The 21,208-nt window shown below is 60.4% G+C and overlaps 1 protein-coding gene across 1 annotated transcript in view; it reads left to right on the plus strand.

Annotated features, from left to right (window-relative positions):
• Positions 1 to 1,830: 1,830 nt before the first annotated feature.
• Positions 1,831 to 21,208, plus strand: part of ELN (elastin) — a 30,932-nt gene continuing 11,554 nt past the window's right edge. Inside the window, exons 1-20 of the mRNA XM_047089482.1 lie at positions 1,831 to 1,912; positions 7,572 to 7,622; positions 8,715 to 8,744; positions 9,233 to 9,265; positions 12,104 to 12,110; positions 12,311 to 12,345; positions 12,856 to 12,951; positions 13,226 to 13,285; positions 13,339 to 13,437; positions 14,112 to 14,153; positions 15,106 to 15,177; positions 15,507 to 15,536; positions 15,973 to 16,044; positions 16,551 to 16,592; positions 17,003 to 17,062; positions 17,354 to 17,401; positions 18,952 to 19,041; positions 19,124 to 19,195; positions 19,766 to 19,930; positions 20,876 to 20,929. Of these exons, the coding sequence (XP_046945438.1) occupies positions 1,831 to 1,912; positions 7,572 to 7,622; positions 8,715 to 8,744; positions 9,233 to 9,265; positions 12,104 to 12,110; positions 12,311 to 12,345; positions 12,856 to 12,951; positions 13,226 to 13,285; positions 13,339 to 13,437; positions 14,112 to 14,153; positions 15,106 to 15,177; positions 15,507 to 15,536; positions 15,973 to 16,044; positions 16,551 to 16,592; positions 17,003 to 17,062; positions 17,354 to 17,401; positions 18,952 to 19,041; positions 19,124 to 19,195; positions 19,766 to 19,930; positions 20,876 to 20,929 (1,240 nt within the window). The remainder of the gene's footprint in view (positions 1,913 to 7,571; positions 7,623 to 8,714; positions 8,745 to 9,232; positions 9,266 to 12,103; positions 12,111 to 12,310; positions 12,346 to 12,855; positions 12,952 to 13,225; positions 13,286 to 13,338; positions 13,438 to 14,111; positions 14,154 to 15,105; positions 15,178 to 15,506; positions 15,537 to 15,972; positions 16,045 to 16,550; positions 16,593 to 17,002; positions 17,063 to 17,353; positions 17,402 to 18,951; positions 19,042 to 19,123; positions 19,196 to 19,765; positions 19,931 to 20,875; positions 20,930 to 21,208) is intronic.

Raw genomic sequence — 21,208 nt, forward strand, 5'->3', positions numbered from 1 at the left:
AGTAACACTGGAGTGGTGGTTCCTGCAGCAAACGAGGAGAGAGCATTTGGGATCTGGCAGGCACGGCACAGAAATATATGACCACATTTTATTTATCTTTGCAATAACCCTCCTAGGCAGGGATATTTATCACCCTCTGACGGATGACGAATCTGAAGATCTGTGAAGAGGCTACCCCGGTAGAAAGTGCTAGAGTTGGAAGTTAGCGGTAGGTTCGCCCGAGGCCAGTGCGTGGCCTTGCGAGACCTCCAGGCTGCCACAGTGCTCCTGGCTGGAGGTGGGGTCCTTTGGCTCTTTTGCTCAGAGCTGGGGTGGCCTCTCCCCCTCACTCCCCATCTGGGAACAGGGGAAAGCTCACAGAACTTGTGGCCTCGACTTTTTCCCCTCGGAGGCTCTGATGAAGGCAAGCGTCAGTTTCCCTCTTCAATCCCCGAGCTCCCAAATTTATCCCCCACTTTCAGAGGCTGGGGAGGCATGACCTACCCCACCCCAGAAAAATCCCCGAGGTCCTCATCCTGTGTCAGGCAGGCTGGGACCACCTGAGTCCTTCTGGAAATGCTGGTCGCGGCTGTTTTGGCGCAGGGCTGCCCCCTCCTGGCCACCAGAGGAATGTCAGCCCCCCGGGCGTTCTCCCCGGGGCCTGGGGAGAACAGGCAGTCTGGGGACTCTGAGTCTGGTCTGCATGCTAACAGCGCTCAGCGTTGAGACAGATAGGGGCTGGGTGATAAAAGGGGGGCTGGGCCACCTGTCAGTGTGGGTGAGGTCCCCAACTCCCCGGTCCCCCATAGAGCACCTGGGGACCCTGCCTGAACTTCACCAGACACCGTGGCCTACACAGGCCTGCGTGTGGGACTGTGACCTTGATCTGTGACGAATGGAATCCCTGTGGTGTGTCAGGATCCCCCACTTGTCCCTCAGATGTCCCAGGGGACAACACCAGCATGGTCTTCGTTCCCGGGCGGCCATTCCCCTGGTGCAGCCCGTCTGCTCTCGCAGATACGGATCCCGGACCTGCGCAGCACCCCTTCCCCAGCGGCCAGGCAGGGGAGTGTGCCCTTACCCAATAAGAGTGGAGCCCTATAATGTGTCAGGGTCCTCCTTCCTTTCCCCAGATGCCCCGGGGGACAGCGATCTCACCTTCCAGGCCATTGTGCTCATAGCCCCTCAACCTCTGGAGACCTGGGCTCCAGGCCCCGGACCCCAGACCTGCCCAACACCCCACCTCCCCAGCTTTGGGCAGGGACCGTCTCTGACCAGACCTGGGGGTGTTGAGGGGAGTCTGGAGGGCCAGGGTGGAGACAGAGGCGCGGGACAGCTGGCCTGTGTCCCCACACTGGGCCCGGGGCCCAGCCGGAGGGGCGGGGGCCTGGCCACTCGGGCCTTGGCTGGGGCCGGATTTTTGGCTGGGCTGTAGGGCCCTCCCTCCCGCTTCCTCTCCCGAGGGCTGTCCTGGCAGAGGCCCCCCTCGCACTTTCTGGCGGGAACAGGGCCAGCAGTGAGGGAACAGCTACAGAGGGAAAGCAGGAGAGAGATGAAGGAACTCTGTGTGTGTGTATGTGTGTGTGTGTGTGTGTGTGCGTGTGCGCGTGAGTGTGTTTTAAGGAAAAAAGCCCACAGTCCAGTCCAGTCAGACCCAGCCTGGGAGGCTTGTGAGCCGGGCCTTTCGTAATTGCCCCCCTCCCCGCGGCCCCCTCCCCCAGGCCTCCCCCTTCTCCCGCCCTCCCGCCCGCCCTCTCTCCCTCCCTCCTTCCCTCTCAGCCGACGAGGCAGCAATTACGCTTTGGGGATAAAACGAGGCGCAGAGAGCGGGCTGGGGCATTTCTCCCCGAGATGGCGGGTCTGAGAACTGCAGCCCTGCGGCCCGGAGTCCTCCTGCTCCTGCTGTCCATCGTCCACCCCTCGCAGCCTGGAGGTAGGCCTCACCCTGCCCCCCGGGGCTCGCCGGCAGCCCGAGGGCCTCCCGGCCAGGTGGCCGGACTGACAGACCAGAGGGCGCCCTTCATCCCGCCGTCCTCCAGGGGGTCCCTCAGCCACTGGATCCTCAGAACGGCCCCTCCCGGGAGCCAGCCCGTGCAGAGGAGGAACCTGTCACACAGACACCCCGAGACTCAGGATGGTCCCAACCGTGTCCAGGTTCTGCCGCTCCGACAGGGCTGAGGACCCCTGCTCTGTCCTGGGAGCTCCGCCAGTGTGGGGGGTGGGGGGGTGGGGGGGGGTCTGGAGCACACACTGGGGAAGGGCCGGTGGGGGGTCCCGGTGGGTCGTGGGGCACTGGCGGTTTGCACACCTGTGAACCCAGCGGGGTTGCGCACATGCCCTGAGGGCAGGGGACCTGGGTTGGAGGCCAGCTCAGCCGCGGTGAGCTGTGTGACCTCAACAGGTTCCTTGTCCCCTGGGAAGCCAGGACCCCCCTCTGAGGAAGGTCAGAGTCAAGTTGATTACGGGGCTGTGGGTTGGAAAGCCCCTGCTGTGGTCTGTCCCTGGTGAGGAGGGCTGGGACATCTGAGCATCTGTGTGTGTGTGTGTGTGTGTGTGTGTGTGTGTGTTGAGGTGGGGGTTGAAGGGTATGTGACAGTGCTTGTTAGCATGTGCAAAAGTCTGCCACCTGACAGGCATGTACACGTGGGAAATATGGTCTCCAGGTGTGGATTGTCACTGTGCATGTGACTCTGTGTGTGTGTGTGTGTGTGTGTGTGTGTGTGTGTGGGGTACAGAACACAAATGAGGATCAGGGAAGCTGGGGAAGGTATTCATCTGGCAGAGGGAGGGTGGCCAGTAGCAGAGGCTAGAGGGGACCTCGGAGCAGTCCTGTACGTGCTCTCTGTTGCAGGCCACAAGGGTGCCCTCTGTGGGGCCACTGCACACCTCGAAGGACCCTAGGAGTGGCTCCCAGGGGGCCCCCGAAGGTGCTTCTGGCCACAGGAAGAGAGGAGTGCAGACACTTGAGCCATGTGGTGGGGTGGCCTGGGTGGGGTCAGCTTTCCGTGGGAGTCCTCCTCGCCTTAGGAACCAGACCCTCAGTGGGGCCGGCGTCGGGGGGCACAGGATGGAACAGGGCCAGGCCAGAGGGCCGGAGTAAGGGGCTGGGGCTGCAGGAACTGTTTCCGTGAGATTGACCAGCCAGACGGGACCCCAGAGAGCAGAGGCTTCCTGCACAGAGGTCAGCTCCCAGGCCTGGATTGGGGGGCGGGCAGGGGGGAACACGCACACCATCGGTTGGGCCCCGCAGGGGGAGCGAGACAATCCCAGAGGACCAGCCACCCCAGCGCCGAGAGCAGCAGCTCTGGGCCCTCCTGAGCCTCCTCCCGGCTCCCGCAGGTGTGGCCCCCGAACACCCGTCTCTCCAGACAGTGCCACCAGCTATGTAGCGTGGCAATTAATCCCCTCAAAAACCCTAAGAGCTGAGCCTATGACCTTCTTTTACAAGTAGGGAAATGGAAGCCAGACAGCCAAAGGCAGCTCTGAGGGGGTTAACACCGGCCAGTTCTCTGCCAAAGGGTGACGGGTGGATGCAGGGCACCGGGCGACGCTTGGGAAAGCCCACGCCCGAGACTGAGTCCTCTACAGTGGGCACACCCTAGAGCAGGTGCCCTCAGTGACACTACCAAGCCTCGACCGCCCTGCTTCTTTTCTTGCACATAAGTCTCAGCTCTGGCCCACGTGGTAGACCAGCTGGTCCCAGGAAGGAGGACGTGAATCCGTGCCATCTGTTGGGGGTTTTGCCCAGGGACTACCAAAATCTAAAGAGGTCGGGGTGTGGAAAGGGGTGTGGAAAGGGCCGTACGTCTACACACACACAGAACCGCCCTCCTGGCTCTCCTGGGGAGCCCAGCTTCCCCCCGTCCTCCATTGAGAGGATATCACCCCCACGAGTTCCCCAGCCCCCAAAGAACCATATTGTCAGTGGAGGGGGCTCCCCAGAAAAACTGGCGGCAAGGGGTGTCTAGACCCACTCGGGATAGCTCCAAAGTAGCTTTGAGGACCAGCTGTCCCAAACCCCTATGCCATTTATAAACGGAGAGAGAGAGGGAGGAATTAAGTCAGACAGAGTTCTGTCTCCCAGGACCCAGAAATAATATCAGCCTTTTCTTTTTCTGATTTCGGAACTCAGGATGATTTAGTACAGGGCTTGTCAGCCCCTGGCTGAATATTAGACTTAACTGGGGAACTTTAAACAATTCGAATGCCAGGGTCCCACCCAAGAATTCCTGCTTTCTTTGGTCTGAGGAGGAAACTGGACGTGGAGGTTTTGTAAAAACTGTCCAGGTAACTCCGATGAGCCTCTGGGGCCAAGGACCTCCGGCTGAGCTAATCCTGCTCTCCGCATTTGCTGGGGCCAAGGCAGGAGGTCAGACGTGCCCAGGGGAGGGAGGGGACAGAGTCCCACACTAGAGGACGGATTGTTTTTGAAAAGCCCTTGGCAGGCTTTCTCCCTGCAAACAATAAACAGCTTCGTGCGGACTGATCCGCTCCCCTGCCAGCCCCCTGGACTTGGGCTTGGCAGAGCCCCTTGCCAAGGCCTGCTGGCCCCATGCTCATTCCGGAACAGCCTTCTCCACATCTCTGAACCTGAAGCCCGGGGGCCCAGGCAGAAGGCCCTGCGTGTGACTGGGGTCAGCTGTGGGTCCCCGGCCAGGCGCCTCATCTCCCTGGCGCTTGATTTCCCTGGCTGCAAAATGAGGGAAAACATCCCTGCTGCATTTATCTCCTAGGCACAGTGGGAGGCGTCAGCCACGGAACATCTGCAAACATCAAATAAGGGGACTGTGGGGATGTGAATTGCTAAAACGATAGATCTTCGTATTCGGACGCACTTATTCGGGCTGATTGACTTTTATAATCAGTGCCCCGTTTTAAGGTTTAACTTTCCCTCTCGCTACTCACCCCCACGTTCTGTCTCCTGGGCACAGCAGGCGTGAGTGATGGAGGAAGCAGCTAGGAACGGGGCAGGGAAGGCCCGGAAGAGTCCCAGGAAATCCAGGAAGGCTTCATAGCAGAAGAGGCCTTTGAGTTAGACCCTGAAAGAAAGGTCAGCGTTTGAGGGGCTGACTGTGGATGAGAGATGAGCCTGGGCCCAGGGGCCCCTGAGAGGCAGAATTGGAGAGACGGAGGGGCAAATTCTATCTCAGCAGAAAGAAGACCTCTCTGCGGGTAGGGCTGACGGTGTCGGGAGGGGGTGACTTTCCTGTCACTGGAGGCGTGTGAGCAGAAGCCCGGGGGGCGGGGGAGGGAGGGATGTTTGCGGAAGGAGTTTCCACCCAGGCCAAGAAGACTGTTAGGATCTCGGAGAGTCTAGGATCCGGATTCTAAGACGCAAGAGACAAGTTCCACCCTGGGCTAGCCCGCGAAACAAGCCAAACCCACATAAAACAAGACAAGCATATGCTCCGAGCCAGCTGCTTTGGGCCAGCTGAGCAGCGAGAGCCACAGGCCCAGAGAAGGCAGGAAGGGAAGAATTTGAGCTCAGTCTTGGAGGAAGGGCAGGACTGGGGAGCAGAGAGGCATCCTGGCAGGAGGATGCGCTCTCGCCAAGGAGGTAAGAAGGAGGGTGACCAGCTGGAGCACGAAATGAGGCCACCGCCTTTTTGAAGGCCCCTGACCGACTCCTGTTCGTCATCTGTTCTCACCTCCCCTGCACTTGCCCGGAGCGGGCAGGGCGGGGATCCTTCGCACCCCCCTGAACCTTCTCTATTTCCTCAGCTCAAAATGAGGGTCCAAATCTCTAGCCCCCTCCAGGCCGTCGTGGTCCAGGCACAGAGCTTGGCACTGTTGGGATCTGAATCCTGGGGGTGGGGGACGGGGGAGAACTGGGGAGGGCCAGGAGGGCTGCAGGGAGATGGGCAGGCGCTGGGGAGAGAGGAGGCAGAGGATGGGGGGGGGGAGCAGATCCTGGGCAGAGGAAGTAGGGGTTCAGCCGGGACGAGGTAGGGAGACTCCCAGGCTGGTTGGGGATGGAATAGGCTGGACTGAGACCCACAGGCAGCATCCTCCCCTCAACCTAATTCCCCCATGCTTTATTAAATACCTACTGCATACCTGGCTGCAGGCCAGGTACGGTGCAGCAAAGCAGAGACAAAGGCTGACCATCTTTTCCTTTTTTTTTTTTTTTGCAATTACTGTAGCCCAGAGCCAGGGCAGGACACGTCTCTTATTTGAACCACTTGACATTTGACAATTTGCAACAGCCTTGCAGGGCAGAGGTTATCAGCCCCGCATTTCTTTAAAGGAAACTCGGGCTCAGAGGGGCTAAGTGACTGGCCCAAGGGCACGCAGACAGGAAGCAGTGGCACAGCCTGAGGCCAGATGGGTCTGTCCTGAGCCCCGAGCTCTGTCCGCAAACCCCCCCCCCCCCACCACGCTGCTCCTGCCCTCTGTCCTGGAGCTGGAGAGCAAAGAGGTAGGGAGAGAGGCACGGTCAGGAGGGAGAGACAGGGAGAGAAAGGGGAGGAGGGGGAGGGGTGTGGCTCTGGGGCTTCGGCACCCGATGACCGTGACCTGCTGGGCTGTCGCTGGAGATGACGGGGCTGTGGGGCCAAAAAGCCCAGCGTGCAGCATCGTCAGGCCACGGAGGCCAGACATCTGCCGTGAGGCCTCTGGACACACGACAGTGCTGCCCCACACCGCCCCCCGACCCCGCCCGCGCCCCTTTCAGCAGGGTGGTGCCGGGGCCCCGGCTGGGGCATCGGCCAGGCAGCTCACGAAGCTGGGGCCACTGTGGTGGTGGAGTCAGGGCCCGGTCTGCCCCCGGATCGTCTGTTGCCATGACCACGCTCGGGCCCAGTCTGGGGCCCAGCGCCACGGCGTTCCCCAGCGAGAGCTTCGCGGGTCCGTGGGGAGTGAACTCGTGATCTTGGCTGGGCAGACAGCCCCTGGCCTGGCCGGTGAATTAACTTTTCCTTAGGAAACTATTCACTTTGCTCATTCATGGTGTCCCCCTCTGGGCCCCGGCGCCTCCCAAGACAGCCCGGTGTCAGACGGCCAGAACCCCACCCAGCCGTCGCTGCCCAGTGGCTGAGGACGCTGACCTCACGCCATCCCATCAGTGTGGGAATGGCTGCATTTTTGCTAGCAGCAGCCACATCTCCTTAGGGCTCACTGTCGTAGCCCAGCCTGCCCTCCCACAGCTCTGGGCCCTGCTCAAGCTGCTTACGGCTGGAGAGGGTTGACCGCCCAGCGGAAGGCGGACAGCGCCCAGCCCCGGGCCGGACCCTCTCTGGGGGCGGAGGGGAGAAGAAGCAGGTAACACCGGGCAAAACACCGTGCTCAGAGGGAAGGCCTGGGTTTAAGCCCAGACTCCACTCTTCCCAGCTGTGTGTCCCTGGGCGCACCTCTTAACCTCTCTGAGCCCGATTTCACATCTGTTAAAATGAAAATCGTAATCTCTGCCCTTCCAACCTCACGGGGGCCATTCTGAGAAGCATGAATGAGAAAATGCTTTGTAAACATAAATTGCTTCGGCCAGCGTATCTTTCTTTGTAGATGTGCAGCATCATCATTATCATCTGCATTATTGTTGTTACTGTGCTTTTATTGGTTCTGGCTGATGGAGGGTTCTACCTACTCACTTCCAGGGGTCCCAGGGGCTGTTCCCGGTGGAGTTCCCGGAGGCGTCTACTACCCAGGTAACGTACAGGAAACTTCCGTGCGCTCGGGGAAGGCAGGTCCTGATTAGTTCGTAAGAAACGCACGGTGTGACAATGTGGAAGGGGAGACATTGGCACGCCTACCAAAGTGGACCCGCAAGCCCCTCCTACTTTCAAAAGCAGTCCGCGTGACACTTTCACAAGCACTCAGAGCATAAATTTTCTGAAAGTTGAAAGACGATGCTTGCGAGGCTGTAGGAAAAGTGGGCGCCTTCAGGCACCCCTGCCTTTCAAACCCTTAACCCCGGTCTTGGGAATCCACGCAAAGGAAATAACTGAAAAGCAGAGAGAGATCCCGAAGAAGGTCCATCGGAGGGTTATTTGCAAAGACGTAAAACCATAAGCCCACCTGACTGAAGGGAGTGATCAAGGACACTCTGAAATAACACCCAGCTACTCAAAAGTATGAGTGCGCTGCCTGCACAACCGTATGGCGAGATGTTCTTCAAGTGCAAACAACAGAAAAGCAGCGTTGGGGACTGGGAACGCCCCCAAAAGATAATGAGCAGAATGTGTCGCAGCTGTGGCACGGGGTGGGGGGGGTGAGGGGGCGCGTTTTCTTTGAATGTGGAAAAAGGCATCGTGCTTTAAAGTAGATTGAAAAACCGAAGGTAACGCTTTCAATACTGAAAAAGTAATTTGAGAGGCGCTTCTGGGAGGTGCACGCCTGGAGGTGTAGGAAGAGAGGTGCCCGGAAAGGATGGGGAAGCCCAGTACCCTTCCCCTACACCCTGCCCTCTTCCATCTCGCTGTTCCTGGGTTACGTCCTTTTATAATAAACTAGAGATCTAGTGGGGAAAAAAGAAAAAAAGCAGTTGAGTGTTCAGAACTGATATGAAGGTGAGGGCAGCCTCGGACACTCCCAGACACTGGCGGGCACGGGGCTGTTGGCCCAGTGGGGAACTGAGGCTCACGGAGCTTAAGTCTGGCCCGGCATCATGCGGCTAGGCAGCGAGGGACTTGACTGTGGGTCAGTGGGCAGCTTTCGGGCTGGCTAAAAAGAGAGCGCTCCATGAGTGAGAATGCCGTTGACATTCTGATGGTTCATTCTCTCTCTCTCTATCAACACAGGGGCTGGTCTCGGAGGTCTGGGAGGAGGAGGTAAGCTCAGAAACCAAACTTGGTTCTCACTGATGGGGTCTGGCTGTGACTCTGGCCCAACCGGGTCCCCAGGCCCCAGAACCCCAGAAGGCCTCAGCATCAAGGGCCCCTCAGTTTATGGACGGAGTGTCCAGTGTTGGGGGAGAGAGCCCACCAGCCTCCCGGGCCCCTCCCCTGCCCTCTTTCCTGTTTCTTTTGATCTTCCGTAACACCCCTGCAAGGCCTACCGGGTGGGTATCACCTTTCCCTTCTGGGGCTGAGAAACTGAGTCTGAGAGAGGGTACGCCATGAATCCGGTCAGCTTCCTACCCGCACATCCAGACACCGGGCTCCCAGCAGCTCCCTGTCCAAAGGGTGGGGGGACCATCCCCTGACAGCCCCCTTCTAGAACCCTGGGAGTGAGAAGCCCCAGTGCCCCGGGGAAGATAAACAGTAGATAAATGGTGGCGTGGGGCTCTCTATACATTATCACCTCTTTCCCTCTGCAGCTCTGGGGCCAGGAGGAAAACCACCCAAGCCAGGTAAGACCCGAGGCCTCGGGGCATGGCGAGAGGGCTGGGAGCACGGGAGGGGAGGGCCCACAGAGTGGTGGACCCAGTGAGGCGGGAGGGAGATAAGCAGGCTGGGGCCAGACCCCCGGCTGGCGGCCGCTCGAGGTCTCCCCCGTGTGAGGAGTGCCTCGCATCTTCTATCCTGCAAAACGCCTGTGTGCCCAGCTGCCTGGAGAGTCCCCTGGGCACAGGATCTCAGAAACAGCCCCGGGCAAAGGTAGGGACTGATGTTCCAGGGGCCACCAAGCCTGTGAATGTCAGTCTGGCGCTCAGACACAGACGGTAGGCTCCAGACTCCATCTAGATGGTCCCCTGACCCCAGACGGAGCTTTCTCTAACGCCAGGCCAAGACCCTAGACATTTCTGACCTCCGTGACAATCGGAGTCCTTGTCTGACCACAGGCTGAACCCTGACCCGAGACCGAGGTCTGGGCTTAACCCCGGACTGAACCCCGACCCTAAGCCCCAGATGAGCTCCCTTCCCGACCAGGCCCCTTCCGGCAGTGTCTAGACCTCGGAGGTTTCCAGTAAGAGGATCTGGTTAGATCTGTCCAGGCCTTGCCCGTGGGGCCCGGATCTGCCACCGAGGTCCGCCATCAGCTCAAACAACACACCCCCAGGAAAGGGGGAGGGAGGGTCCCTCCGGGAAGCCCTTAGACAAGCAGCAGGTGGAGGAAGCGGTGTCTCAGTCCGGATTTATGGCGCCGTCGGCATGAGATTCTCCACATGTGGCCTTGGCGCCCCCGGCTCCGCGTCTCCCTGGCTCTGAAGCCGGAGGCTCCGGGACAGTTTGGATGTCCAACGACTCTTACGAAATCCTGATGCTCAATGATCCAAGTGCAAATGAATCTACGGGACCCAGATCCCTCTTCCCTGCAAGCCCATCTGGGTTGTGAAATTCCAGGGCCGGGCCAGGCGAGAGAGAGGCAGGACAGCAGGAATCTTGGGCAAGGGGTGTCCTGGGGTCTGGAAGGGTCTGCGAGTCCGGGAGACTTTGTGCTTCACTGCTTATCCGGCCAGAACCCGTGTCCTGTCTCCCTTGGAGGGGCGACCCTCACAGGGTCTCCGGTGGCGGAGAGGACACAAAGGCGTGGACGCAGGACTTGGCTCAGCCCGGAAAACCCAAGCAGTGGGGGTCGTGACAGCAAAGCTGGAGGGGCATGGGGGATGGGCTGACCCCAGTGTCAGCACGACCAGAGGGAAGACAGGGGGGGCTGCATACAGGGTCCCATAATGGATGGGCGCTGGAGTGAGTGGATGAGACTTAGTGGGGACTCTGAAAGAACTTCCAGCTCAGGGCAAAGGAGTAAGACCAAAAGGGGAGTCAGGATATCTCCCTCTGACGAGAAGGGGCTGGGGGACACCCACTGGGTGCCCTGGCAGGTTGCACACACTAGGTGCTTTCTGCTCACCAGCCCACTGGTCCCAGGAAGGTCGGGGACACACTGGCCATTCTATAGTCTCCGAGAGGTGAGGTGACTTGCTTCCTCACACACAGAGTAGGTGGGGGCAGCAGAGTTTGAGGCCGGGGCTCTTGGACTCTGGAAGAGACAGGGTTGGGCCGGCCAGGCCCCTTGGCTCCCGGCTACGGTCAGCTCCTCACCAATTTCCTCCTTTCCAGGGGCCGGACTCCTGGGGGCGTTTGGACCAGGTGAGTCTACAGGAAGGAGGGCCAGCAGGGGTGGGGCTGGTCGTGCTGAGGTGGCCCTGGGATCAGGCAGCTGGCGGGGGAGCCTGGGAAAAGGACAGATGGCTGCCCAGAGGTTGCCAGGCCACCCTCACAGGCCCCAGCTCCTTCCCACTTCCTGTTGGGTCCCCATCTTCTCTTCCCAGCCCTTCTGTGGTCAGGAAAAGCCTGAGCGTGTTCCCTGCCCTATTGGAGCTCAGGAAACGGGCCCAGCTTGAGAGAAGCCCCTGACAGACCTGGGGAGGGGCAGGGCCTGCAGTCCTGGGAAGTGAACCCAGAACACCCCAGGCCCGCCCTGACCCACACCGCACCTGCCCGGAAGGGAGAGGGGCCGCGGTTAGAGACCCACCTTACAGAGGGGCCGGCTGCGTCTCAGGCACGGTCAGCTCACACAAGGAGGAGGTGGGCGAAAGGGGAGACCACACCCCATGAAAGCCAGGTAGACCCTCCGGGGCTCAGCAGCCCCCCATGTCTGGGGTCTGTCCCCAGAGAAGGCTGCCCCTGGGCTCAGGATAGCCAAGACTGGAGCTTGCAGGAAAGATTCTCACAGAATTGGAAACAAACCTGGCACGGTTGTGAACTCCAACCTGATTGCCCATCGGTCCTGGCCAAAGCCATGGAATGTCTCCTGGAGGGGGAGAAGGAGCAATTGGGCCCAGATGTGGGGAGGAGAGAGCCAAAGGGACCCATTCGGCTTCTCACAAACATTTTCGCATCCGTCTACAAGCAAGGAGGCTCCTGGACAGCAGGGGCGGCTGGATGGACAGATATACAGATGGTGGGAGACAGAAGGGGTTCCAGATACGGGGCGGGAAGATTGGGCTGAGCCAGGGGACTCCCTGCAAGGAAGCAGTACAGGCCTGGGGTCGGGGGCTGATGGCAGGAACAGAGCAGGGCCTGGCCCGGGGCGGGGGGGGGGGGGGGTCCTGCTGGCAGACTGCTCAGCCCCAGCCCCCCCGGCCCAAAAGCCCTGCTGGGCGCCCCTTTATCTGGTAGACCTTTTAGGGGAAGCACGGAGTGGCTTAGGGGTGTTATGGGGGGTCAGTACAATCGTGCCTACATGGCACACAGTAGCTGGTCACTGAATGGTAGCTGCCATTTTATCAGGATCGGTCCCCAAGTCCCAACGCTTGGTACTTGCCATGGGGGACCTGTCATAAGCCCTGCTTGGGTCCAGCTTAGGGGCCTGAGCGCCCCACACTGACCACAGCACCGCCTGGTTCCCGATCACCCTCCACGAGACCCTTCCCACGCCGGGCCCGGGAATGATGCCCGCACACCAGCCTCTTCTCTCCTCACCTCGCTCTGTCTCCTTCTCCCCCTGCAAGGGCTGGTGGGCTTGCGGGAGCTGGCCCCGGGGCAGGTGAGCGTTGACATCCAGGCAGTGTGCGCATCTGGGGGCCAGAGCCAAGCCCAGGGCATCTGTTCGGCGTGGAGGGCCGTTGGGGTCCAGGGACGCAGGCCAGGCCTATCCTGGGTGCCAGCATGGGGGGGAGGCTGAGACCACCTGTGCTGAGCGTCTGTCCAGAGCACGAGTGGGTCACAGCTGGGTGCTGGGTGAGAGCAGGACAGAAGCCCCAGGGGCCAATGGAGCCCAGAGGAGTCGTTCAAGTCGGAAGGGCTCCAGGAAGGCTTTCTGGAGGAGGGGAGGATGGCGGTTTGACCCAGAAAGATCCCCATAATTTCGCAAGGCTGAGCAGAGCAGCCTGGGCATACGTTGTTCTCCGACGCCGAACCTGGTCCTGGCCCAGGGGCCACTGCTTGGCGTGAAAGTCCTGCAGAGAGCCGAAAAACCGCCTGAAATGTACCTCCCAGGAGGGACAGGGCCCGGTGGGCTGGGGCTCAGGGCCTCACCAGGTCCTCCCCTCGGCAGGGCTCGGGGCCTTTCCTGCAGGCACCTTCCCGGGGGCTCTGGTGCCCGGCGGAGTGGCAGGTGCTGCCGCGGCCTATAAAGCAGCTGCCAAGGCTGGTGAGTGTCACTCCTGGGGACGCGCCTTAGGCCCTCTGGCCTCTGTGGGCTCACAACTTTGCAAAGCACCTTTCCTGGAAGGCAGGCGGGAGGGCGGAATTCTCACCTCCAATCCACTGGGGCTCGGGGAGGCAGCAGGCTGTGCCCAAGTCCCCAAGTGAGGCGGAGGCAGGGCCAGACCGTAATGGGGGGCGTTCCGCTGGCAGCCCGGGGCCCTCCCGCGTCCCACTATTCCTTGCATGACCCCTTGCCTCCCCCTGTCCCGGCTCCGTAGGCGCTGGGCTTGGAGGCGTCGGTGGCATCGGCGGGGTCGGCGGCTTAGGAGTGTCTACAGGTATGGCGGTGAGCCCTGAGTCGGCCAGGTGAGGGCTGCAGGCCTGGGGGGAGCCCACTGTGATGCGACCCGTCCCATGCCAGGTGCAGTGGTGCCTCAGCCCGGAGCCGGAGTCGGAGTCGGAGTCGGAGGGAAGCCTGGGAAAGTGCCCGGTCAGTGTGCTGTCCCCGGGGGGGCAGAGGGCGGGGAGGGCAGAGGCCCCCACCTGCACACCGCACAGGAAGGGCCGCAGAAGGTGGGGAAATCAGCTAGGCCCGCGTCTGGTGCCTCGTCCGAAACCTGGGAGACGGGCCCTGGCCCGCCTTCCGGGCCGTTCTTCCAGCTCTTAGAGCAGGAGACCTCAGAGACAGGCTCTGTGGCAGGCATTCAGATGACAGCTGGGGCACCGGGGCTCAGGAGGGACAGTCGGCTCAGAAGGGCCTGTCACGGCAGAGCAGGGCTGAGCCCCAGGCACTCGGACTCCCCATCTGGTGCTCGTTCCTCTGCCCCAAGCCCTTGAGGAAGTGACTTCAGGTTGAACAAAAGGCTGCCTGAGTCCACACAGCAGGGAGGGAACATCTGGAAGCTGTTAGCCCAGAGGTGGGCTGAGACGGCCATGTAAACAGGCTCCAGGAGACAAGATGAATCCACACGCAGAAGGGTTTGCGGATGATTTCCGAAACTCGTGGGAGAGCTGCGGCCACTGCACATGTGTCCCTGGCTATGCCCTCTGGGCCCTGGGAGGCCGGCCCCGGAGCCCCGGAGCCGCTTGGGAGAGGAGGAGCGGGGAGGGGTCCCCAGAGGCCAGGCTGCTGCTCATGGCCCAAACCTTCCCTTCTGGCCGCAGGTGTGGGCCTGCCAGGTGTCTACCCAGGTGGAGTGCTCCCAGGCACAGGTGAGGGCAAGAAGAAGAAAGGGACCCTAGAGCAAGGAGAGCAGCCTCTGGCAGCCTCCCAGGTGGCCCGTCACCTCCCCACAAGCCAGGGCCACCGGCTGGGCCCTGACCAGCCCTGTCTCCCTAAGCGTCAAAGCTCAGGCCTGGCCATCTTTCCCCACAAAGTCTGGTCAGCGTCACACACACCCCCCACCCCGCCCCAAACCCTGACCCTCGGCCCAAACTCAGACCCTCGTCACAGCCCGAGAAGGGCCCCCCGAGGACACACCAAGTCCCAGTGTGGCCAGCTGTTTCCCAAAAGCTGTGAGTCACCAGGGGGCCCGCCCAGCACATCCGCCCCGCCGGAGACCCCTCAGAGCTGCCCTCTCGCCCTCCTTTCCCTGCCAGGGCCTGGCCACCCCACCCAACATGTGACCTCCTGAATTCCCCCAAAAGCCCAAATTCAGCCTGCTCGGAGGGATTTGCTGACAGAGTGGCCCTCCCCCTGTCCCTCCGGCTGAGGTGGCCCAGCCCCAGTGGAGACATGAGTGGTAGAACCACCAGATGCTGGCAAACAGAGAGTTCCCAGCCACGGCAGATGGCCACTTCCTGTTTGGTGTGGCCGCACCTCCAGCGGGAGCCCCCGAGGGGCGCAGGCTTGCTGCCTCGAGCAGGGTTTAACTCTCTGCCTTCTCTGGGGACGATGTGCTGCTTGGCTGGAAATTAACTCCAATAACTGAGGCGCGGGCTCAAGAGGCTAGGAAATGGGGTGCAAACTCAGGTCTTCTGACCTTGGTCAGACGGGGAAGGAGAGTCACCACCCCCACGCGCCCCTATCACCACCTGAGCCGTGCCTGTCGCTGACAGTCAGCACAGAAGGTCAGCTGTGTGACCCGAGGGAGGTGTGGGTGTCTGCGAGGCCTGCCTTCCCACCCTCACCGCCAGCTCCCTCCCTTTGCCCTCATAGGAGCTCGGTTCCCGGGTGTGGGGGTGCTCCCCGGGGTTCCCACCGGAACAGGAGTCAAGGCCAAGACCCCAGGTATGCGGCCAGCGGTCTGGGAGCCCATGGTGGGAATCTCCACCCACCCTCAGGCCTCTCCGGCCAGGAGTGGGGGTGGGGAGGGGGCCCCTGGGCTCAGGGCCCTCTGGACGGGCACCTCCTGGGCTCCAGTCCTGGTACAACTGGCCAAGATGGGTAGCACCCCTCTCAGAAATCCCACAGTGCGTGTGAGGGCAGCCTGGGCCGGGGGATCTGGGCAGAACTGGCCGTGCTCTGGTCAGCCCGCCCCTCAGTGCCTCCTGGCCCCGGTTACTGGTCCCCATGGCGGCAGGGCCCCAGTGACGGCTCCTTGTCATTGGTCGTTGCAGGCGGAGGCGGAGCTTTTGCTGGAATCCCAGGTGAGGCCAAACTGGGTGTCCCCAGGTGGGCGGGCAGGCCAGCAGAGGAGCCAGCCAGGCAGGGAGGGGCGGGGCCACCCAGAATCCCCTGGAGGCCTGTCCACTTTCCCTCAGGCCTCCTGCCCCAGGCCTCGGACGGACTTCAGCACAGCACGCTGCTCCCCCCACCCAACCCCTCCGTCCAAGCAGCAGCCAGATGAGCCCAGAAACCCCACCAGTCTGTGCCAAATGCTGTGAGAGCTGCAGGCCCCAACTCATGGCTCGAGCCCCAGGAGGGAGAGCGCCCGGCAGTTTCCCGGGAGGAAGTGACCCAGCACTGAGCCGACCACTGATCAGCTGCTCCCACGGAGCAGAAAGTCAAGTGTGAGGCTGAGGGCTGAGCAGGCCTGCTGGCCCACATTGCTGGGACCTGAGTCTGCTCTCCTTGTTCCCACAGGAGTTGGACCCTTCGGGGGCCAGCAGCCTGGAGTCCCGCTGGGGTACCCCATCAAGGCTCCCAAGCTGCCAGGTAAGTCAGAAGGACGATTCAAGAGGTGCCACTCACTGGGCCTCACTCACATGCACACATATGTTTACACACGTGCACATGTGGGCACAGGTACAGAGACCCATAGCCCTGATGGGAAGCGATCTGTGTTGATGGAAAGAAACACCCTTCGATGGAAAGACCCCTCCGATGTCAGCCCCCACCCCCGCAATCAGCTCAGACAGTGAGATGGTTCCTGTTGGGAGGTTAATAATCAAGAAGATACTAGGATTCTAAGGCCATGGCAGGCCCTGGATTTGTGGGGGGAGCGCTGTTCCATCATCCCCTGGAGCAGGGATCCCTTTCCCTCCTCCACCGAGGGCATCTGCACTCCCGAGAGCCTCTGTGCGCCGCGCAGGACGTTTGGTGCGCGTAGGGAGGTCTCAGGCCTCAGTACCTGTGGGGGTAGGTCCGTCTACCCAGGCAGTGGGGGCCCAGCACAGGACTGCCATGGAGCAGCCCCTAAGCCCACCCTGCCCTCTCTTCAGGTGGCTACGGACTGCCCTACAGCACTGGGAAACTGCCCTATGGTGAGTAAGACCCTCCTAAACGGATGGGCTTCTAGTGCTTTCCAGCTGCAGGGTCTTAGCAAGGACCTATTCCACTAGGAGAGCAGCCACCTGGGGACGGAACAAAGTCTTGGAAAGGAAATTCCCTAACAAGGGAACACAGATCTTGGACTCAGGCAGCCTGGTTCTCAATTCTGGTCCTCACACTTAGCCCCAGGCCTTGGGTAAACCGGTTTCTTCTCTGAGCCTCAGTATGTTCATCTGTAAAACGGGAAGAAGCATCCCACACGCATTTGAATCTGTTTTAACTCTGGCTGGGAGTGATAGGGTGGAGACTCCGGGCAGCCTGACCCCTGAAGGGCAGGGCAGGGCAGGGAGGGCAGCCACAGTGAGATCTGTACAGATGCCCACTGAGCCTCTCTGTTTCACAGGCTATGGGCCTGGAGGAGTGGCTGGTGCTGCGGGCAAGGCTGGGTACCCAACAGGGACAGGTAAGGAACCTCACCCAACCGTCAGCTCAAGGGGCACTAGTCACCCAGGCTCCGGAGCCGCAGGGCTGGCCAGGGTCTCTCGAGAATGCAGGCCAGCCCACCGTGCATTCAGACCCCAGTCTGAGCCTGGAGAAGATTCTCAGGTGGGGGCAGTTCCGTCAGCCTCTGCTTGCTGTGAAGTCCCTCACCCACACCCACACATGAAAGGATTGGCTCTCGTGGGGCTGGAACAGGTGGGCTCAGAGACACAGGAGCAGTTTTCAGAGTCTCTCTCTCCTTCCCCTTCCCTAGGGGTCGGCCCCCAGGCTGCAGCAGCAGCAGCTAAAGCAGCTAAGTACGGTGAGTGCCCCTGCCAGCCCCCAGCCCTCCAGCCCTCCAGCCCCCCAGCCCTATTATCACTGGGAGCCTGCCTCACAGAGAACAAACAAAGGCAGCCTCTGACCCCACCATTTATCCAGTGTTTTCAATATCATCCATTCTCCCATCCATCCACCCATCAATCCTTCCTTCTTTCCATCACTCCATCCTTCCATCTATCCATTCTTCCTTCCATCCCTTCATCCATCCATTATCCATTCATCCCTCCTTCCATCTATCCATTCCTCCTCCCATCCACCCATCAATCCTTCCTTCTTTCCATCCCTTCATCCATCCATCCACCCATCCATCCATCCATCCATCCCCCATCTGTCTCCCCTCCATTCCTCACTCCATCCCTCCCTCCTTCATCTATCCATCCCTCCCTCTCTCCACCAATCCCTTCCTTCTCCCATCCCTCCATCCTGCATCTCTCCATCCATCCATCCACCCATCCATCCATCCATCCCTCCCTCTCCCCTTCTCTCCCTCCCTCCAACTATTTCAGAGACCAGGGTCAACTAAGAGCCCTGCTGGAAAATGCAGGCACTGTGGTGGGAGTCAAGAAGAGGGAGACATTATTTCCACCTGGGGAAAATCAGGAAGGCTTCTCAGGGAAAATCATGTGTGATTCTGGAGTTTACCTTGTGGTGAATATAGGAAGGAGAAGCCCAGGCAGAGGGGATGGGTTTCTACGGTGGTTGGAATGATCATTTTGGGTGGTGCATACTTGAGCATTTAAACAATGTTGTTGTTCACTCTCAAGTTAATGTGTGCTATACAACGTCCAACCCGCTCGAGTCAGTGATGCCTTGACCAGCAAAGGTGGCAAGGCCTTCCCTGCGCCCGTGTAGTGGGCAGAGTGAACATCTGTGCCCCTGCCCCAGATCATCCCCCAGTTCAGAATCAGTCTACTGGGACTGAAGCCCTTGGCTTCATCTCTAGTTCCCGGGGGAGCCCTTCCTGTACCGAGATGGGACAGAGGACATCTCCCCACCGGCCCAAGGTGGGAGGATGGGTGGGGGAGGGGCAGAGTACTGAGCGGGAGGCCTGCTCCCTGGAGGCCCCGCAGGCCCTCCCTCTAGGCCCCCAAGGCTGGAGGGGATGGCTGGAATGTGGGAGCAGGAGAGTGGGACAGAGAGGGGCTGCCAGAGCCAGGCAGCCAGGCGCTTGGATTACAAACTTGGCCGAGGCTTTGGAACACAGGGAGAGGAAGCCTTGAACATTCCTGCAGGGGCCCCTCTGGCCCGGGGAGCGGCCGCTTGTGGTTTCTCAGTATGTGGCAGTGATCAGGATGGGATTTGTCTGAAAACATACAAGTCCCTTAATGAGCGTGTTGAAATGGACACTTTGGGGGTGAGTCAAGGAACAGTCGGGTGGGGGCCTTCTCCAGCAGGCCCATCCGGAGATGCCTGGGCCTCGTTCCCAGTAGAGACTGTGCTGGTTAAAATGCCGGCATCCAAGGAGCCTTCCTGCCGGGGCCTCCCGGGGGCGGGGCCCTGGGAGCCACATCACTGTCCCCATCCCAGCAGGTGCTGGAGGAGCCGGGGTTCTCCCTGGTGTTGGAGGTGGCGGCATTCCTGGTGGGGCCGGCGCAATTCCTGGGATTGGAGGCATCGCAGGTAGCGTCTGTACCGCTGGGGGTGGGGGTGTCCTTGAGAGGGTCCCCGGGAAAGGGCCTCACCCTCTGTGACTGTCTCTCAGGGGCAGGGACTCCTGCTGCTGCTGCTGCTGCTGCTGCTGCTGCTAAAGCCGCCGCTAAGGCAGCTAAATTCGGTGAGTGCCCTGAGCAGGCCCGGGGCCCCAGCCTGCCCCCAGACCCCCATCTGCATGGGCCTCGCACAGCCCAGCCCTACAAGGCCTCCATCCGTCTATGGCAGCCTCTATCTCCCACCCACGCCCCCACCCCAAACATGCGATGTCCCTACCTCCTTGCCTTTGCCTGTTCTGGCCACTCTGCCCAGAAGGCCATTACTTTCCACTGATTGGCCCAGCTGGTGGCGGGTGAGGGGGCTCCCGTGGAGCCTCTGGCTTCTCCCTTCCTACCTTCAGGGCTGCCCGCACCTGCTGCACCCACTGCCTGGGCGCCCAGCGGAGAGACCTGACTTTACTTTAGACACAGATCGGGCTCTTCCCGTCCACCGATCCAAACCCGCAGAGCTCTGTGCAGGTTCCGTCGGCCTCCCCTTCTCTCCGACGGGTTGGATCCACGCAGGGGCAAGGCCAGCCTGCCTGGGATCTGCACTCAGGACCTGCCTCTCCCACAGATCACCAGAGCCATGCCCTTGGGGGCCCTCTGAGATTCCCACAGGGTCCGGCCAGGAAGACAATCCTTTCCTCCCACAGGAGCTGCCGGAGGCGTGGTGCCTGGTGGGCCAGGCTTTGTCCCGGGAGTTGGAGTCCCAGGTGTTGGGGTCCCGGGTGTTGGCGTTCCAGGTGTTGGGGTCCCAGGTGTTGGCGTTCCAGGTGTTGGAGTTCCAGGTGTTGGGGTCCCAGGTGTTGGAGTCCCAGGTGTTGGAGTCCCAGGTACTGGGGGCCCGGGCATTGTGCGTTGACTAGGTGAGCTGGGCTGTGTGTGTGTGCATATGCGCGCGGGTGAGAGAGAAATATTGAAACGATTGCTAAGACTTTCAGATTCCCCCTAATACCTCACGCATCTATCCTCTTCTCTTCATACGACGGCCCATGCCTCGCCTTCTCCTCCTTGGGCTGTAACAACCTCCTAATTAGTCACTGTCAGCATCATCTTCTCTAATTCATCCTCTGGCTGCCAGTGTGCTCCTAGAAGCAGCGGCCATTTCTTTTTCATCTCTGTGTTCCCAGCCCTTAGCTGAATAAGTGCTCAGTAAATGGTGGGTAAGTGGATGGATGGATGGATGGATGGATGGACGGACACCTGGGTTTGTAGGTGAATGGCAAGTTGATGGATGAGGGAAAGGGTAGATGAAGGGACAGTACAAGGATATGTAGATATATGGATGACTAGACACATGGGTAAAATGACGGATGGATAGATGATGCAGGGATGGAAGGACAGATGGAAGGGCAGATGGGGCCCTAGATAAGTGGCTAGAAAGATGGATGGCTGGATAGATGGGTGCCTGGATCATGCGTGATGGATGGATAAGCACATGGTTCAGTGAGCAAATGACTAGATGGGTGTGCGGAAGGCAAATGCAAAATGAATGATTGGATGGATAGATGAATGGCTAGATAGGCGGGTGAGTGAATAAGTGGATGGATAGGTAGGTGCACAGAAGGACAGAGAGATAAGTCGTTGAGCGGGTGGATTGAAGTCCAAGGATAGCCAAACAAACGGACAGACGTGTGGGTAGGTCGATGGGTGGATGAATGGGTGGTTAAGTAGACAGATGGTCAGAGGAGTAAATGCGGATATGCATGGGTGAATGGATAGGCAGAACTTTGCGTCATTTGTGTCCCCCTTGGCCTCTCCAGGAGCTGTGTCACCAGCTGCAGCCGCTAAAGCAGCCGCCAAAGCAGCCAAATACGGTGAGTGCCGTGTGGCTAGCTCTGCCCCATCCTGTTCTGGCCAGAGAAGGGGAGTGACTTACCCAAGGTCACATCACAAGCCACTGACAGAGCTGGGACTTGGAACTGTTGGGCCCCAGGGCAGTGTCTCCTCTGGTCGTCTCCCACCACAAGGCCATGGGGCTGAGTGATGGGAGAGTCCCAGTACGGCATTCCCAGTGGAGACCATGTCCCTGAGCCTCCCTGCCCTGGCCAGGGCCCTCTCAGAGGAGCCCAAGCCTGACTGGGGATACGGGACCT

The sequence above is a fragment of the Lynx rufus genome, unplaced genomic scaffold (assembly GCF_022079265.1).
Source record: "Lynx rufus isolate CCGP_SWC_20201006 ecotype Redwood Valley unplaced genomic scaffold, mLynRuf1.p SCAF_27, whole genome shotgun sequence".
NCBI classification, from domain to species: Eukaryota; Metazoa; Chordata; class Mammalia; order Carnivora; family Felidae; genus Lynx; species Lynx rufus.